Here is a 13,749-nt window from a genome sequence, read left to right as displayed (position 1 = left end):
AACTTGTCAATTTGACGCACACACCAGAGATAGGACAAGATAGAGGGCAGGGTAAACTTGTCAATTTGATGCACACACACACACACCAGAGATAAGACAAGATAGAGGGCAGGGTAAACTTGTCAATTTGATGCACACACACACCAGAGATAGGACAAGATGGAGTGCGGGGTAAACTTGTCAATTTGACGCACACACACACCAGAGATAGGACAAGATGGAGGGCAGGGTAAACTTGTCAGTTTGATGCACACACTCACACACACACACACCAGAGATAAGACAAGATAGAGGGCAGGGTAAACTTGTCAGTTTGATGCACACACTCACACACACACACACACCAGAGATAAGACAAGATAGAGGGCAGGGTAAACTTGTCAATTTGACGCACAAACACCAGAGATAAGACAAGATAGAGGGCAGGGTAAACTTGTCAATTTGATGCACACACACATCAGAGATAGGACAAGATGGGGGGGGGGGGGTAAACTTGTCAATTTGATGCACACACACACACACCAGAAATAAGACAAGATAGAGGGCAGGGTAAACTTGTCAATTTGACGCACACACACACACACCAGAGATAAGACAAGATGGAAGGCAGGGTAAACTTGTCAGTTTGACGCACGCACACACACACACACACACCAGAGATAGGACAAGATGGGGGGGGGGGGTAAATTTGTCAATTTGATGCACACACACACCAGAGATAGGACAAGATGGGGGGGGGGGGGTAAACTTGTCAATTTGATGCACACACACACACACACACCAGAAATAAGACACGATAGAGGGCATGGTAAACTTGTCAATTTGACACACACACACACACACCAGAGATAAGACAAGATGGAAGGCAGGGTAAACTTGTCAATTTGATGCACACATCAGAGCTAGAGCTAGATGTAGGGCAGGGTAAACTTGTCAATTTACACTTTTTATTATAGCACACTTCCATTAACTTGTTATAACAACACCCCAGACTAGCTTGTAAAACCATTCCTCTAACTCCCGTAACTTTTTACAACAAGACACCCCTGGCTAAAACGGAACATCTCTCTTTGGCTTGTTGAAGACACCCCTCTCTAAGCTGTTGGTGTTACAGCCCCTTCTCTTTAACATGGTGAGCCACCCCTCTACATTATTAAAACAAGCAACACCTCTCTTCGAAGCACGAACTAGAAGGCTGGATGTGTGTGTTAAATGAACAATTGCTTTAAATACTTTTTTAAAAGCTCATCATTTTGAAAAAGAAAAGAAAATGTAATTGTAAAATAAAGTTTGATATTTTTCAAACGAAGGCCATTGTTCGAAGCGCTCAAGAATTTCTTGTTTAGTTAATACAAAAAAATTGTTCAGCTGTTGTGTGAAATTAAATACGCGAGGCAGAAAATTTGATAACATATTTCTTCAACACTTCGAACAATGACCGCTTAGAAACCTCTATAAAATGTGTATAGTATAAAATTTAATATTTCTTTTATTTAAAAAAAAAAAAACAATTTGTCATTAAGAAACATCAAATTTAATATTTGTTAGCTAAAATTTATAAATAGGCCTATATTTTAAAATCCAATCCATGTTTTGTTTTCCAGCGTTTATCGCAAACAATTTGTTAGGACCATTCTAATCTAATTTCCAACAAGTCAGGGGGGGAGAACCCCGGGATCAATGGCCCGGGAAGGATAGAAAGCTCCAAAAAAGGGGAAAGTATTATTTGTTCTGGTTGCTTCCCCTTTAAGCAAACTCTATTTCCGTCCGAAATACGGATAAATCCGGATCACTATCGCTGTGTTGGGCCCTTGGTTTCTTGTGTAACAATCTTGTGGCCACATTGAGCGGGTGACAAAGGGACAAAAGTTAATTTTCTTCTAACGAGGAAAACCTACAAGACCCGGACAAACACGGGATGTACCGCAACAGACCCGGGGGTGGGGGGACAGGGGTCGGGATCAATATGCCAGTCATGTGACCGAAGCAATGGTAGTTTCGCTGTGTGGTTGTATGGATTCCTAGTGCTTTGGGAGAGTGGGGGAGGGGGGGGTGGATAGTTGGGGGAGCGTGAGGGTAGATGTTTGGTATAAATTTAATGAAGAAGGACACTAGAGCCGGGGCTGATAAATAAGCTGTTGATTCTGATAATCTTGCTGGACATGTTGATACCATGAGAGGATGGTACCACTAGATGAAATGTTGATACCATGAGAGGATGGTACCACTAGATGAAATGTTGATACCATGAGAGGATGGTACCACTAGATGAAATGTTGATACCATGAGAGGATGGTACCACTAGATGAAATGTTGATACCATGAGAGGATGGTACCACTAGATGAAATGTTGATACCATTTAGATGATATGCTGGTGCCATTTAGATGAAATGTTGATACCATTTAAATGAAATGTTGATACCATTTAAATGAAATGTTGATACCATTTAGATGATATGCTGATGCCATTTAGATGAAATGTTGATACCATTTAGATGAAATGTTGATACCATTTAGATGAAATGTTGATACCATTTAGATGATATGCTGATACCATTTAGATGAAATGTTGATACCATTTAGATGAAATGTTGATACCATTTAGATAAAATGTTGATAGCATCAGAATAAATGTTGATGATATTTGGAAGAGCTAAAGACAAAATCTCATGGAACATCCATTACCCTTAACTCACAAAACTTTAGATAGATTACGTCATTTCTCACCAACAAATATTTGGATATCTTCTAATTAACTAAACAAGTGATTGGCTGCCCAAATTGACAGTCATTAGTTCATACCACTAACCATCTGATTTCCTACCTCTAAATCTATCATTGCCTACATCTGCCCCCACCTTGTCTACATCTGCCCCCCACCTTGCCTAATTCTGACCCCCACCTTGCCTACATCTGCCCCCACCTTGCCTACATCTGCCCCCACCTTGCCTACATCTGCTCCCACCTTGCCTACATCTGCCCCCCAACCTTGCCTACATCTGCCCCCCACCTTGCCTACTTCTGACCCCCACTTTGCCTACTTCTAACCATCACCTTGCCTACTTCTGACCCCCACCATGCCTACATCAACCCACAATCCCCACCTTGCCTACTTCTGACCACCTCCTTGACTACATCTAACCCCCCACCTTGCCTACTTCTGACCCCCACTTTGCCTACTACTGACCCCCACCTGGCCTACATCTGACCCCCATCTTGTCTTAATCTGACCCCACCTTGTCTACATCTGACCCCACCTTGCCTACATCTGACCCCCACCTTGCCTACATCTGACCCCACCTTGCCTATATCTGCCTACCCCCCCCACCTTGTCTACATCTGACCCCACCTTGCCTACATCTGCCTACCCCCCCCCCCACCTTGCCTACATCTGCCTACCCCCCCCCCCACCTTGCCTACATCTGACCCCACCTTGCCTACATCTGACCCCCACCTTGCCTACATCTGACCCCACCTTGCCTACATCTGCCTACCCCCCCACCTTGTCTACATCTGACCCCACCTTGCCTACATCTGCCTACCCCCCCCCACCTTGCCTACATCTGACCCCCCACCTTGTCTTAATCTGACCCCCACCTTGGCTACATCTGACCCCACCCTGCCTACTTCAGACCCCCACCTTGCCTACATTTGACCTTCACCTTGCCTACTCCATCCTCAGACATCTACCTGTTGCTGACCCCCACCTTGCCTACATCTGCCCCCCCACCTTGCCTACTTCTGACCCCCACCTTGCCTACATCTGGCCCCCCACCTTGCCTACATTTGACCTTGACCTTGCCTACTCCATCCTCAGACATCTACCTGTTGCTGACCTTGTGGGCGACCTTGACCTCGGCAATGCTATACAACCGCTACAAGCCCAACTGGTACACCTCCTCCTCAAGACCCGCCACCTCTTCGTCGTCCTCATCTCTACTGCGCATGCGTCATGAACTGGATAACTTAAAGTCAAGGTCAATGTACGGCACAAGGTCAGATGAAATCACGCGCGAAACATGCAGTAGACACTCCATTGCGATACTTTTAAGGGTAAGCACAAGATTTTGACAACTCGTGTGGCGTTACAAGGGGGTGCTGGGCATGGAGGGGTGGTAGCCCTCCCAATATTACACATTTCTAATTTACTCTTTTTGAACTAGTTCAATTTCGTTTTCATTCCTTCTCATTTTAGATAAAAAGTTATGTTCATGGTTATAAACATTTCATGGGTTTTTAATAAAGTCTCTTGACCATCCGAACCAAATCTCTTGACCATCCTACCCAAATCTCTTGACCACCCTAATCAAATCTCTTGACCACCCTACCCAAATCTCTTGACCATCTTAATCAAATCTCTAGACCATCCTAATCAAATCTCTTGACCACCCTACCCAAATCTCTTGACCATCCTAATCAAATCTCTTGACCACCCTACCCAAATCTCTTGACCATCCTAATCAAATCTCTTGACCACCCTAACCAAATCTTAACCATCCTACCTAAATCTCTAGACCATCCTAACCAAATCTCTTGACCATCAAATCTTGACCACCCTAACCAAATCTTGACCATCCTAACCAAATCTCTTGACCATCAAATCTTGACCACCCTAATCAAATCTCTTGACCACCCTAACCAAATCTTAACCATCCTACCCAAATCTCTAGACCATCCTACCCAAATCTCTTGACCACCCTAACCAAATCTTAACCATCCTACCCAAATCTCTAGACTATCCTAATCAAATCTCTTGACCACCCTACCCAAATCTCTTGACCATCCTAATCAAATCTCTTGACCACCCTACCCAAATCTCTTGACCATCCTAATCAAATCTCTAGACCATCCTAATCAAATCTCTTGACCACCCTACCCAAATCTCTTGACCATCCTAATCAAATCTCTTGACCATCCTAATCAAATCTCTAGACCATCCTAATCAAATCTCTTGACCATCCTAATCAAATCTCTTGACCACCCTAATCAAATCTCTAGACCAGGGGTCTCCAAACTTTTCAGTCCGAGGGCCGCATTAGCTATCAAATTTCAGTTCGGGGGCCAGTTTCTTCCAGACATGTCTTTGATTTTTCTGGGGAAAAGTTCCTCAGCCATCAACAACAAACTTTTTTTCCGTGGACAAAAAGATCGCCGCGGGCCGGATGAGAGGACCCCTGCTCTAGACCATCCTAATCAAATCTCTTGACCACCCTACCCAAATCTCTTGACCATCCTAATCAAATCTCTAGACCATCCTAATCAAATCTCTTGACCACCCTACCCAAATCTCTTGACCATCCTAATCAAATCTCTTGACCACCCTACCCAAATCTCTTGACCATCAAATCTTGACCACCCTAACCAAATCTCTTGACCATCAAATCTTGACCACCCTAATCAAATCTCTTGACCACCCTAACCAAATCTTAACCATCCTAACCAAATCTCTTGACCATCCTACCCAAATCTCTTGACCATCCTACTCAAATCTCTTGACCATCCTACTCAAATCTCTTGACCATCAAATCTTGACCAACCTATCCAAATCTTTTGACCATCAAATCTTGACCACCCTAACCAAATCTTGACCACCCTAACTAAATCTTGACCATCCTAATCAAATCTCTTGACCATCCTACATAAATCTCTTGACCACACCTAACCAAATCTTGACCACCCAGCCACCTCTGCGAGTGGACGATGACTGCTGGACGACATTTGTCAAATCTTACGCCTGTAAGGGCGGCTGCACCTCCTACAGTCAAGTGGACCCGAGAAATTCCAGCAACATTTTTCACAGCTGCAAGTAGGTCACGTGATGTGGGGTTTGGGGTTTGAATGGTTTGGGGTTTTGTTGTGTTGGTGGTTGTCAGGTGTGACAGTAAGATGTGACAGTCAGGTATGTAAGTCATGTGTCACAGGTGTGAACATCTTGTGTAACAGTCAAGCATGACCGGCATTTGTGTAAAAAGGTTCTGATCAACTATTTTCTTTTCTCGCTATCACCATCCATATGTAAACTCAGTTCCATTAACCCAGCCCCTCCACCCCTTCAGTCAACACATCTAACCCTACCCCATCCAGTTAACATATCTAAATCTAACCCTACCCCCCCTCCAGTCAACACATCTAACCTTACCCCTCTTCAGTCAACACATCTAACCCTAACCCCCATGAGTCAACACGTCTAACCCTGTCCCCCCCCCCCTCCAGTGAACACATCTAACCCCCCCCCTCTTCAGTCAACACATCTAACCCCCCCCCCCCTCCAGTCAACACATCTAACCCCCCTCCAGTCAACACATCTAACCCCCCCCCCCCTCCAGTCAACACATCTAACCCCCCCCCTCTTCAGTCAACACATCTAACCCCCCCCCCCTCCAGTCAACACATCTAACCCCCCTCCAGTCAACACATCTAACCCCCCCCCCCCTCCAGTCAACACATCTAACCCCCCCCCCTCCAGTCAACACATCTAACCCCCCTCCAGTCAACACATCTAACCCCCCTCCAGTCAACACATCTAACCCCCCCCCTCTTCAGTCAACACATCTAACCCCCCTCCAGTCAACACATCTAACCCCCCCCCTCTTCAGTCAACACATCTAACCCCCCTCCAGTCAACACATCTAACCCCCCCCCTCTTCAGTCAACACATCTAACCCCCCCCCCTCCAGTCAACACATCTAACCCCCCCCCCCTCCAGTCAACACATCTAACCCCCCTCCAGTCAACACATCTAACCCCCTCCCCTCCAGTCAACACATCTAACCCCCCCCCTCTTCAGTCAACACATCTAACCCCCCCCCCTCCAGTCAACACATCTAACCCCCCCCCCTCCAGTCAACACATCTAACCCCCCTCCCCTCCAGTCAACACATCTAACCCCCCTCCAGTCAACACATCTAACCCCCCTCCAGTCAACACATCTAACCCCCCCCCTCCAGTCAACACATCTAACCCCCCCCCCTCCAGTCAACACATCTAACCCCCCTCCCCTCCAGTCAACACATCTAACCCCCCCCCCTCCAGTCAACACATCTAACCCCCCTCCCCTCCGGTCAACACATCTAACCCCCCTCCAGTCAACACATCTAACCCCCCTCCAGTCAACACATCTAACCCCCCCCCCTCCAGTCAACACATCTAACCCCCCTCCAGTCAACACATCTAACCCCCCCCCCCTCCAGTCAACACATCTAACCCCCCCCCCCTCCAGTCAACACATCTAACCCCCCTCCAGTCAACACATCTAACCCCCCCCCTCCAGTCAACACATCTAACCCCCCTCCGGTCAACACATCTAACCCCCCTCCAGTCAACACATCTAACCCCCCTCCAGTCAACACATCTAACCCCCCCCCCCTCCAGTCAACACATCTAACCCCCCCCCCCCCTCCAGTCAACACATCTAACCCCCCCCCTCCAGTCAACACATCTAACCCCCCCCCTCCAGTCAACACATCTAACCCCCCTCCAGTCAACACATCTAACCCCCCTCCAGTCAACACATCTAACCCCCCTCCCCTCCAGTCAACACATCTAACCCCCCCCCTCTTCAGTCAACACATCTAACCCCCCCCCCTCCAGTCAACACATCTAACCCCCCTCCAGTCAACACATCTAACCCCCCCCCTCCAGTCAACACATCTAACCCCCCCCCCTCCAGTCAACACATCTAACCCCCCTCCAGTCAACACATCTAACCCCCCTCCAGTCAACACATCTAACCCCCCTCCAGTCAACACATCTAACCCCCCTCCAGTCAACACATCTAACCCCCCTCCAGTCAACACATCTAACCCCCCTCCCCTCCAGTCAACACATCTAACCCCCCTCCCCTCCAGTCAACACATCTAACCCCCCCCCCCCTCCAGTCAACACATCTAACCCCCCCCCCTCCAGTCAACACATCTAACCCCCCTCCCCTCCAGTCAACACATCTAACCCCCCCCCCCTCCAGTCAACACATCTAACCCCCCCCCCCTCCAGTCAACACATCTAACCCCCCCCCCCTCCAGTCAACACATCTAACCCCCCCCTCTTCAGTCAACACATCTAACCCCCCCCCCTCCAGTCAACACATCTAACCCCCCCCCCCTCCAGTCAACACATCTAACCCCCCCCCCCTCCAGTCAACACATCTAACCCCCCTCCAGTCAACACATCTAACCCCCCTCCAGTCAACACATCTAACCCCCCCCCTCTTCAGTCAACACATCTAACCCCCCCCCCCCTCCAGTCAACACATCTAACCCCCCCCCCTCCAGTCAACACATCTAACCCCCCCCCCCTCCAGTCAACACATCTAACCCCCCTCCAGTCAACACATCTAACCCCCCCCCCCTCCAGTCAACACATCTAACCCCCCTCCCCTCCAGTCAACACATCTAACCCCCCCCCCCCCTCCAGTCAACACATCTAACCCCCCCCCCCCTCCAGTCAACACATCTAACCCCCCCCCCCCTCCAGTCAACACATCTAACCCCCCCCCTCTTCAGTCAACACATCTAACCCCCCCCCCCTCCAGTCAACACATCTAACCCCCCCCCCCCTCCAGTCAACACATCTAACCCCCCCCCCCTCCAGTGAACACATCTAACCCCCCCCCCCTCCAGTCAACACATCTAACCCCCCCCCCCTCCAGTCAACACATCTAACCCCCCTCCAGTCAACACATCTAACCCCCCTCCAGTCAACACATCTAACCCCCCCCCCCCTCCAGTCAACACATCTAACCCCCCCCCCCCTCCAGTCAACACATCTAACCCCCCCCCCCCCCTCCAGTCAACACATCTAACCCCCCCCCCCCCCTCCAGTCAACACATCTAACCCCCCCCCCCCCCCCCTCCAGTCAACACATCTAACCCCCCCCCCTCCAGTCAACACATCTAACCCCCCCCCCCCTCCAGTCAACACATCTAACCCCCCTCCCCTCCAGTCAACACATCTAACCCCCCTCCCCTCCAGTCAAACACATCTAACCCCCCTCCCCTCCAGTCAACACATCTAACCCCCCTCCAGTCAACACATCTAACCCCCCTCCAGTCAACACATCTAACCCCCCCCCTCCAGTCAACACATCTAACCCCCCCCCTCCAGTCAACACATCTAACCCCCCTCCAGTCAACACATCTAACCCCCCTCCAGTCAACACATCTAACCCCCCCCCTCCAGTCAACACATCTAACCCCCCCCCCTCCAGTCAACACATCTAACCCCCCCCCCTCCAGTCAACACATCTAACCCCCCCCCTCCAGTCAACACATCTAACCCCCCTCCAGTCAACACATCTAACCCCCCTCCAGTCAACACATCTAACCCCCCTCCAGTCAACACATCTAACCCCCCCCCCTCCAGTCAACACATCTAACCCCCCCCCCTCCAGTCAACACATCTAACCCCCCTCCAGTCAACACATCTTACCCCCCTCCAGTCAACACATCTAACCCCCCCCCCCCTCCAGTCAACACATCTAACCCCCCCCCCTCCAGTCAACACATCTAACCCCCCCCCCTCCAGTCAACACATCTAACCCCCCCCCCTCCAGTCAACACATCTAACCCCCCTCCAGTCAACACATCTAACCCCCCCCCCTCCAGTCAACACATCTAACCCCCCCCCCTCCAGTCAACACATCTAACCCCCCTCCAGTCAACACATCTAACCCCCCCCCCCCTCCAGTCAACACATCTAACCCCCCCCCCCTCCAGTCAACACATCTAACCCCCCTCCCCCTCCAGTCAACACATCTAACCCCCCTCCAGTCAACACATCTAACCCCCCCCCCCCTCCAGTCAACACATCTAACCCCCCTCCAGTCAACACATCTAACCCCCCCCTCCAGTCAACACATCTAACCCCCCCCCCCTCCAGTCAACACATCTAACCCCCCCCCTCCAGTCAACACATCTAACCCCCCTCCAGTCAACACATCTAACCCCCCTCCAGTCAACACATCTAACCCCCCCCCTCCCCTCCAGTGAACACATCTAACCCCCCCCCCCCTCCAGTCAACACATCTAACCCCCCTCCCCTCCAGTCAACACATCTAACCCCCCTCCCCTCCAGTGAACACATCTAACCCCCCCCCCCTCCAGTCAACACATCTAACCCCCCCCTCCCCTCCAGTGAACACATCTAACCCCCCCCCCTCCAGTGAACACATCTAACCCCCCTCCCCTCCAGTCAACACATCTAACCCCCCCCTCCCCTCCAGTGAACACATCTAACCCCCCCCCCTCCAGTCAACACATCTAACCCCCCCCCCTCTTCAGTCAACACATCTAACCCCCCTCCAGTGAACACATCTAACCCCCCCCTCCCCTCCAGTGAACACATCTAACCCCCCCCCCCCTCCAGTCAACACATCTAACCCCCCTCCCCTCCGGTCAACACATCTAACCCCCCTCCAGTCAACACATCTAACCCCCTCCCCTCCAGTCAACACATCTAACCCCCCTCCAGTCAACACATCTAACCCCCCCCCCTCCAGTCAACACATCTAACCCCCCTCCAGTCAACACATCTAACCCCCCTCCAGTCAACACATCTAACCCCCCTCCAGTCAACACATCTAACCCCCCTCCAGTCAACACATCTAACCCCCCCCCCTCCAGTCAACACATCTAACCCCCCCCCCTCCAGTCAACACATCTAACCCCCCTCCAGTCAACACATCTAACCCCCCCCCCTCCAGTCAACACATCTAACCCCCCCCCCTCCAGTCAACACATCTAACCCCCCTCCCCTCCGGTCAACACATCTAACCCCCCTCCCCTCCGGTCAACACATCTAACCCCCCCCCCTCCAGTCAACACATCTAACCCCCCCCCCTCCAGTCAACACATCTAACCCCCCCCCCTCCAGTCAACACATCTAACCCCCCTCCCCTCCAGTCAACACATCTAACCCCCCCCCCCTCCAGTCAACACATCTAACCCCCCCCCCTCCAGTCAACACATCTAACCCCCCCCCCCCTCCAGTCAACACATCTAACCCCCCTCCAGTCAACACATCTAACCCCCCTCCAGTCAACACATCTAACCCCCCCCCCTCCAGTCAACACATCTAACCTCTAACCCCTAACCTCCGTCCCCAGCTGCTGCCAACCTCTGAGCTACAGTATCTCCATAGCTCTGATACCATGCAAAAACGGACAGCGCATGCGCGTGCCGGTCAAGGACGTCCTGGACTGTTCCTGTCGACCATGCTACACCGACGCACCCCCCAAAGACATCGTCAAGCTGCGGGACCTCCTGACTAAAGCAGCCGTAGACACGCCCCTACCCAGGGGGTGACAAGACCACGCCTAGAAAAATATCATAAAAAACTGCATAAACTTTTCTGCTTACAGACATTTATTCAACAAGCAACATCGTCTTTGTGGTTTCTGATCACTCATCTAATTAACTGGTACAAATTTTTGATCGATCACTTCAAAATGGCGTTGATGTCACCCCTCCGACTGACGCCATCAAGTGTAGATAAAACTGACGTTAAGTCCATGTGTATATTCTATGACCTGTTGATGTTGTCTGTCTACATGATGTTCATGTTGCCTACATCTATAAATGTACTTTCTGCTGTAATTGTGTTTGATTTGAAAAATCGTTGTTCAAGGGAAATAACCAGTAAAATTGTTTTTTTTGCATTGGTTATTTCCCTTTAAACCATTTACCACTTTTTGGATAATACAGTAGTAAAAACTGATAACCCGCCCACGAACTTACTGGGGAAAAAAATTAAAATTTTCACAAATAAGTAACCAAGTATTTTTTTAAATGACATGATTTTACTTAAAGTAAGCAACAAAGTAATATCTCTTTCGAATATCAAGCGGTCTGATTAGTACATCCTGATATTTTAGAGGATCTGATGACTTTCGGTGAAGGCGATATCGTTGAAACTGTCGTTGTAGACACAATCTGTGACAAATACTAATAGCTTTTAGTTGCCAGAATTTGTTCATGTATTTAACGTTTGTCTTTGTTTAAAGGGTAGGTGGGACAGTTCCCCGAGGGAAGATGTTCCCGAGGGTAGGTGGGACAGTTCCCCGAGGGTAGGTGGGACAGTTCCCCGAGGGTAGTTGGGACAGTTTCCCGAGGGTAGATGGGACAGTTTCTCGAGGGTAGTTGGGACAGTTTCCCGAGGGTAGATGGGACAGTTCCCCGAGGGTAGTTGGGACAGTTTCCCGAGGGTAGATGGGACAGTTCCCCGAGGGTAGGTGGGACAGTTTCCCGAGGGTAGGTGGGACAGTTCCCCGAGGGTAGTTGGGACAGTTTCCCGAGGGTAGATGGGACAGTTCCCCGAGGGTAGGTGGGACAGTTTCCCGAGGGTAGGTGGGACAGTTCCCCGAGGGTAGTTGGGACAGTTTCCCGAGGGTAGATGGGACAGTTCCCCGAGGGTAGGTGGGACAGTTCCCCAAACCTAACCCTTCCCCAGAAGTTTTGTTAGAAAAATATAACGTAGCCACGTTTTTATGAAGTTAAAGGTTGGAGTGCCCTCTACCTAGTTTTGGCTTGTGGGTGTTGTTTATGGGTATGGTATGTTATCAAATGACTGTAAACAGTGTGGTATCCAATCACATGACTGTAAAACGGTAGTTTTGTTTTACCAAAGCGTATTAAATTTTTAAATATTTTACTTTAAAATGCTATTTTACTTCGAGTATCAATGCCCGACTTATTCCTCTGATAAAGGGAAATAATACATTCAACTGCAAAGGTATGTTTTATTGGTTGTTTCCCCTTATACTTAATAAACAAATTCAATTATGAGCCATGTTGTTGTTTAATATTGAGGAGAAAATCATATAAAATTATGCTTTATGTGCTTCAAATAAGATATTTCTTTTTGTGCTTTGAATCAATCATTTAATTTTTTTAAGCCATTACATTTTTAAATGCTGGACTTCATAATTAGATTAGACAAGTTGATCTTCATTCACTATACATTTGTATCCATTATCTGGCAGGGTAGTTCAGTCATGAATCCCAAAGGACGAAGGATAACTATTACAAAGATTGGTCTGCCTTGGATTCATTGGATATTGATGTAAATGTACGCCATATTCTGACTTGCAGACTGTGTACGACGGTACAAATGTACAAGTGTTGTGTACCAGAATAATCCTGTATGAACAGACATGTAGAAATACCATGCGTTCAAACTAAGCGAAGTGTTTTGTACGGCTAAAGCTTGGATCGGACGAAGGAGGTAGATTTATGGATAAATAAATGGGAGACAATTTGCCAAGCAGACCACATAGATGTTAAAAACTCGCTGTTTATAAAATATAGGGGAGGTAATATATCTTGTTTATGTAAATAGAATAAATGGGACATGACTTTACTGTTGGCTTCTCTTCAATAAAAGTTTTTAAAATTTATTGTTCTGGGTATAAAAAAAATAGAAGGCTGTAACAGACAGGTTGGATATGTGTCAAAATGTTCAAAACATTTAGCTTGGAACTCTTTGATGGGATGCCAGTAGAGGGGGATCTCTGCTGGGAGAAAGAAACACATTTTATTTGTTTTCAACTGATAAAACCACATTTTATGTGTTTTCAACTGGATTTTTTTTTTTAAATTTGTTTCAAAAGCTACATGAATCTCAATGCAAGTTACATTTTAGCTATGATCATCTAAATGAAATAATTACTGAAAACAAACAATGAAGGAAAGGATCACTTTTTGGTAGTGATGCTGACGCATGTAGGTGGATATTTTTTAATGTTTCAAATGAAA

General features: G+C 48.5%; 1 protein-coding gene across 1 annotated transcript in view; it reads left to right on the top strand.

Annotated features, from left to right (window-relative positions):
* The window catches only part of LOC131936108 (norrin-like), a 28,146-nt gene extending 16,173 nt beyond the window's left edge, over positions 1 to 11,973 (top strand). The window contains exons 2-4 of the mRNA XM_059292983.1: positions 3,819 to 4,054; positions 5,683 to 5,807; positions 11,103 to 11,973. Coding sequence (XP_059148966.1) covers positions 3,819 to 4,054; positions 5,683 to 5,807; positions 11,103 to 11,301 — 560 coding nt within the window. The 3' untranslated portion in view covers positions 11,302 to 11,973. The remainder of the gene's footprint in view (positions 1 to 3,818; positions 4,055 to 5,682; positions 5,808 to 11,102) is intronic.
* Positions 11,974 to 13,749: the final 1,776 nt, after the last annotated feature.

This window comes from Physella acuta, unplaced genomic scaffold (genome assembly GCF_028476545.2).
Source record: "Physella acuta isolate Inbredline_101_S28 unplaced genomic scaffold, ASM2847654v3 ptg000168l, whole genome shotgun sequence".
NCBI classification, from domain to species: domain Eukaryota; kingdom Metazoa; phylum Mollusca; class Gastropoda; family Physidae; genus Physella; species Physella acuta.
The sequence above is the reverse complement of the archived record's forward strand: the minus strand, read 5'-3'. Positions and strand labels throughout refer to the sequence as shown.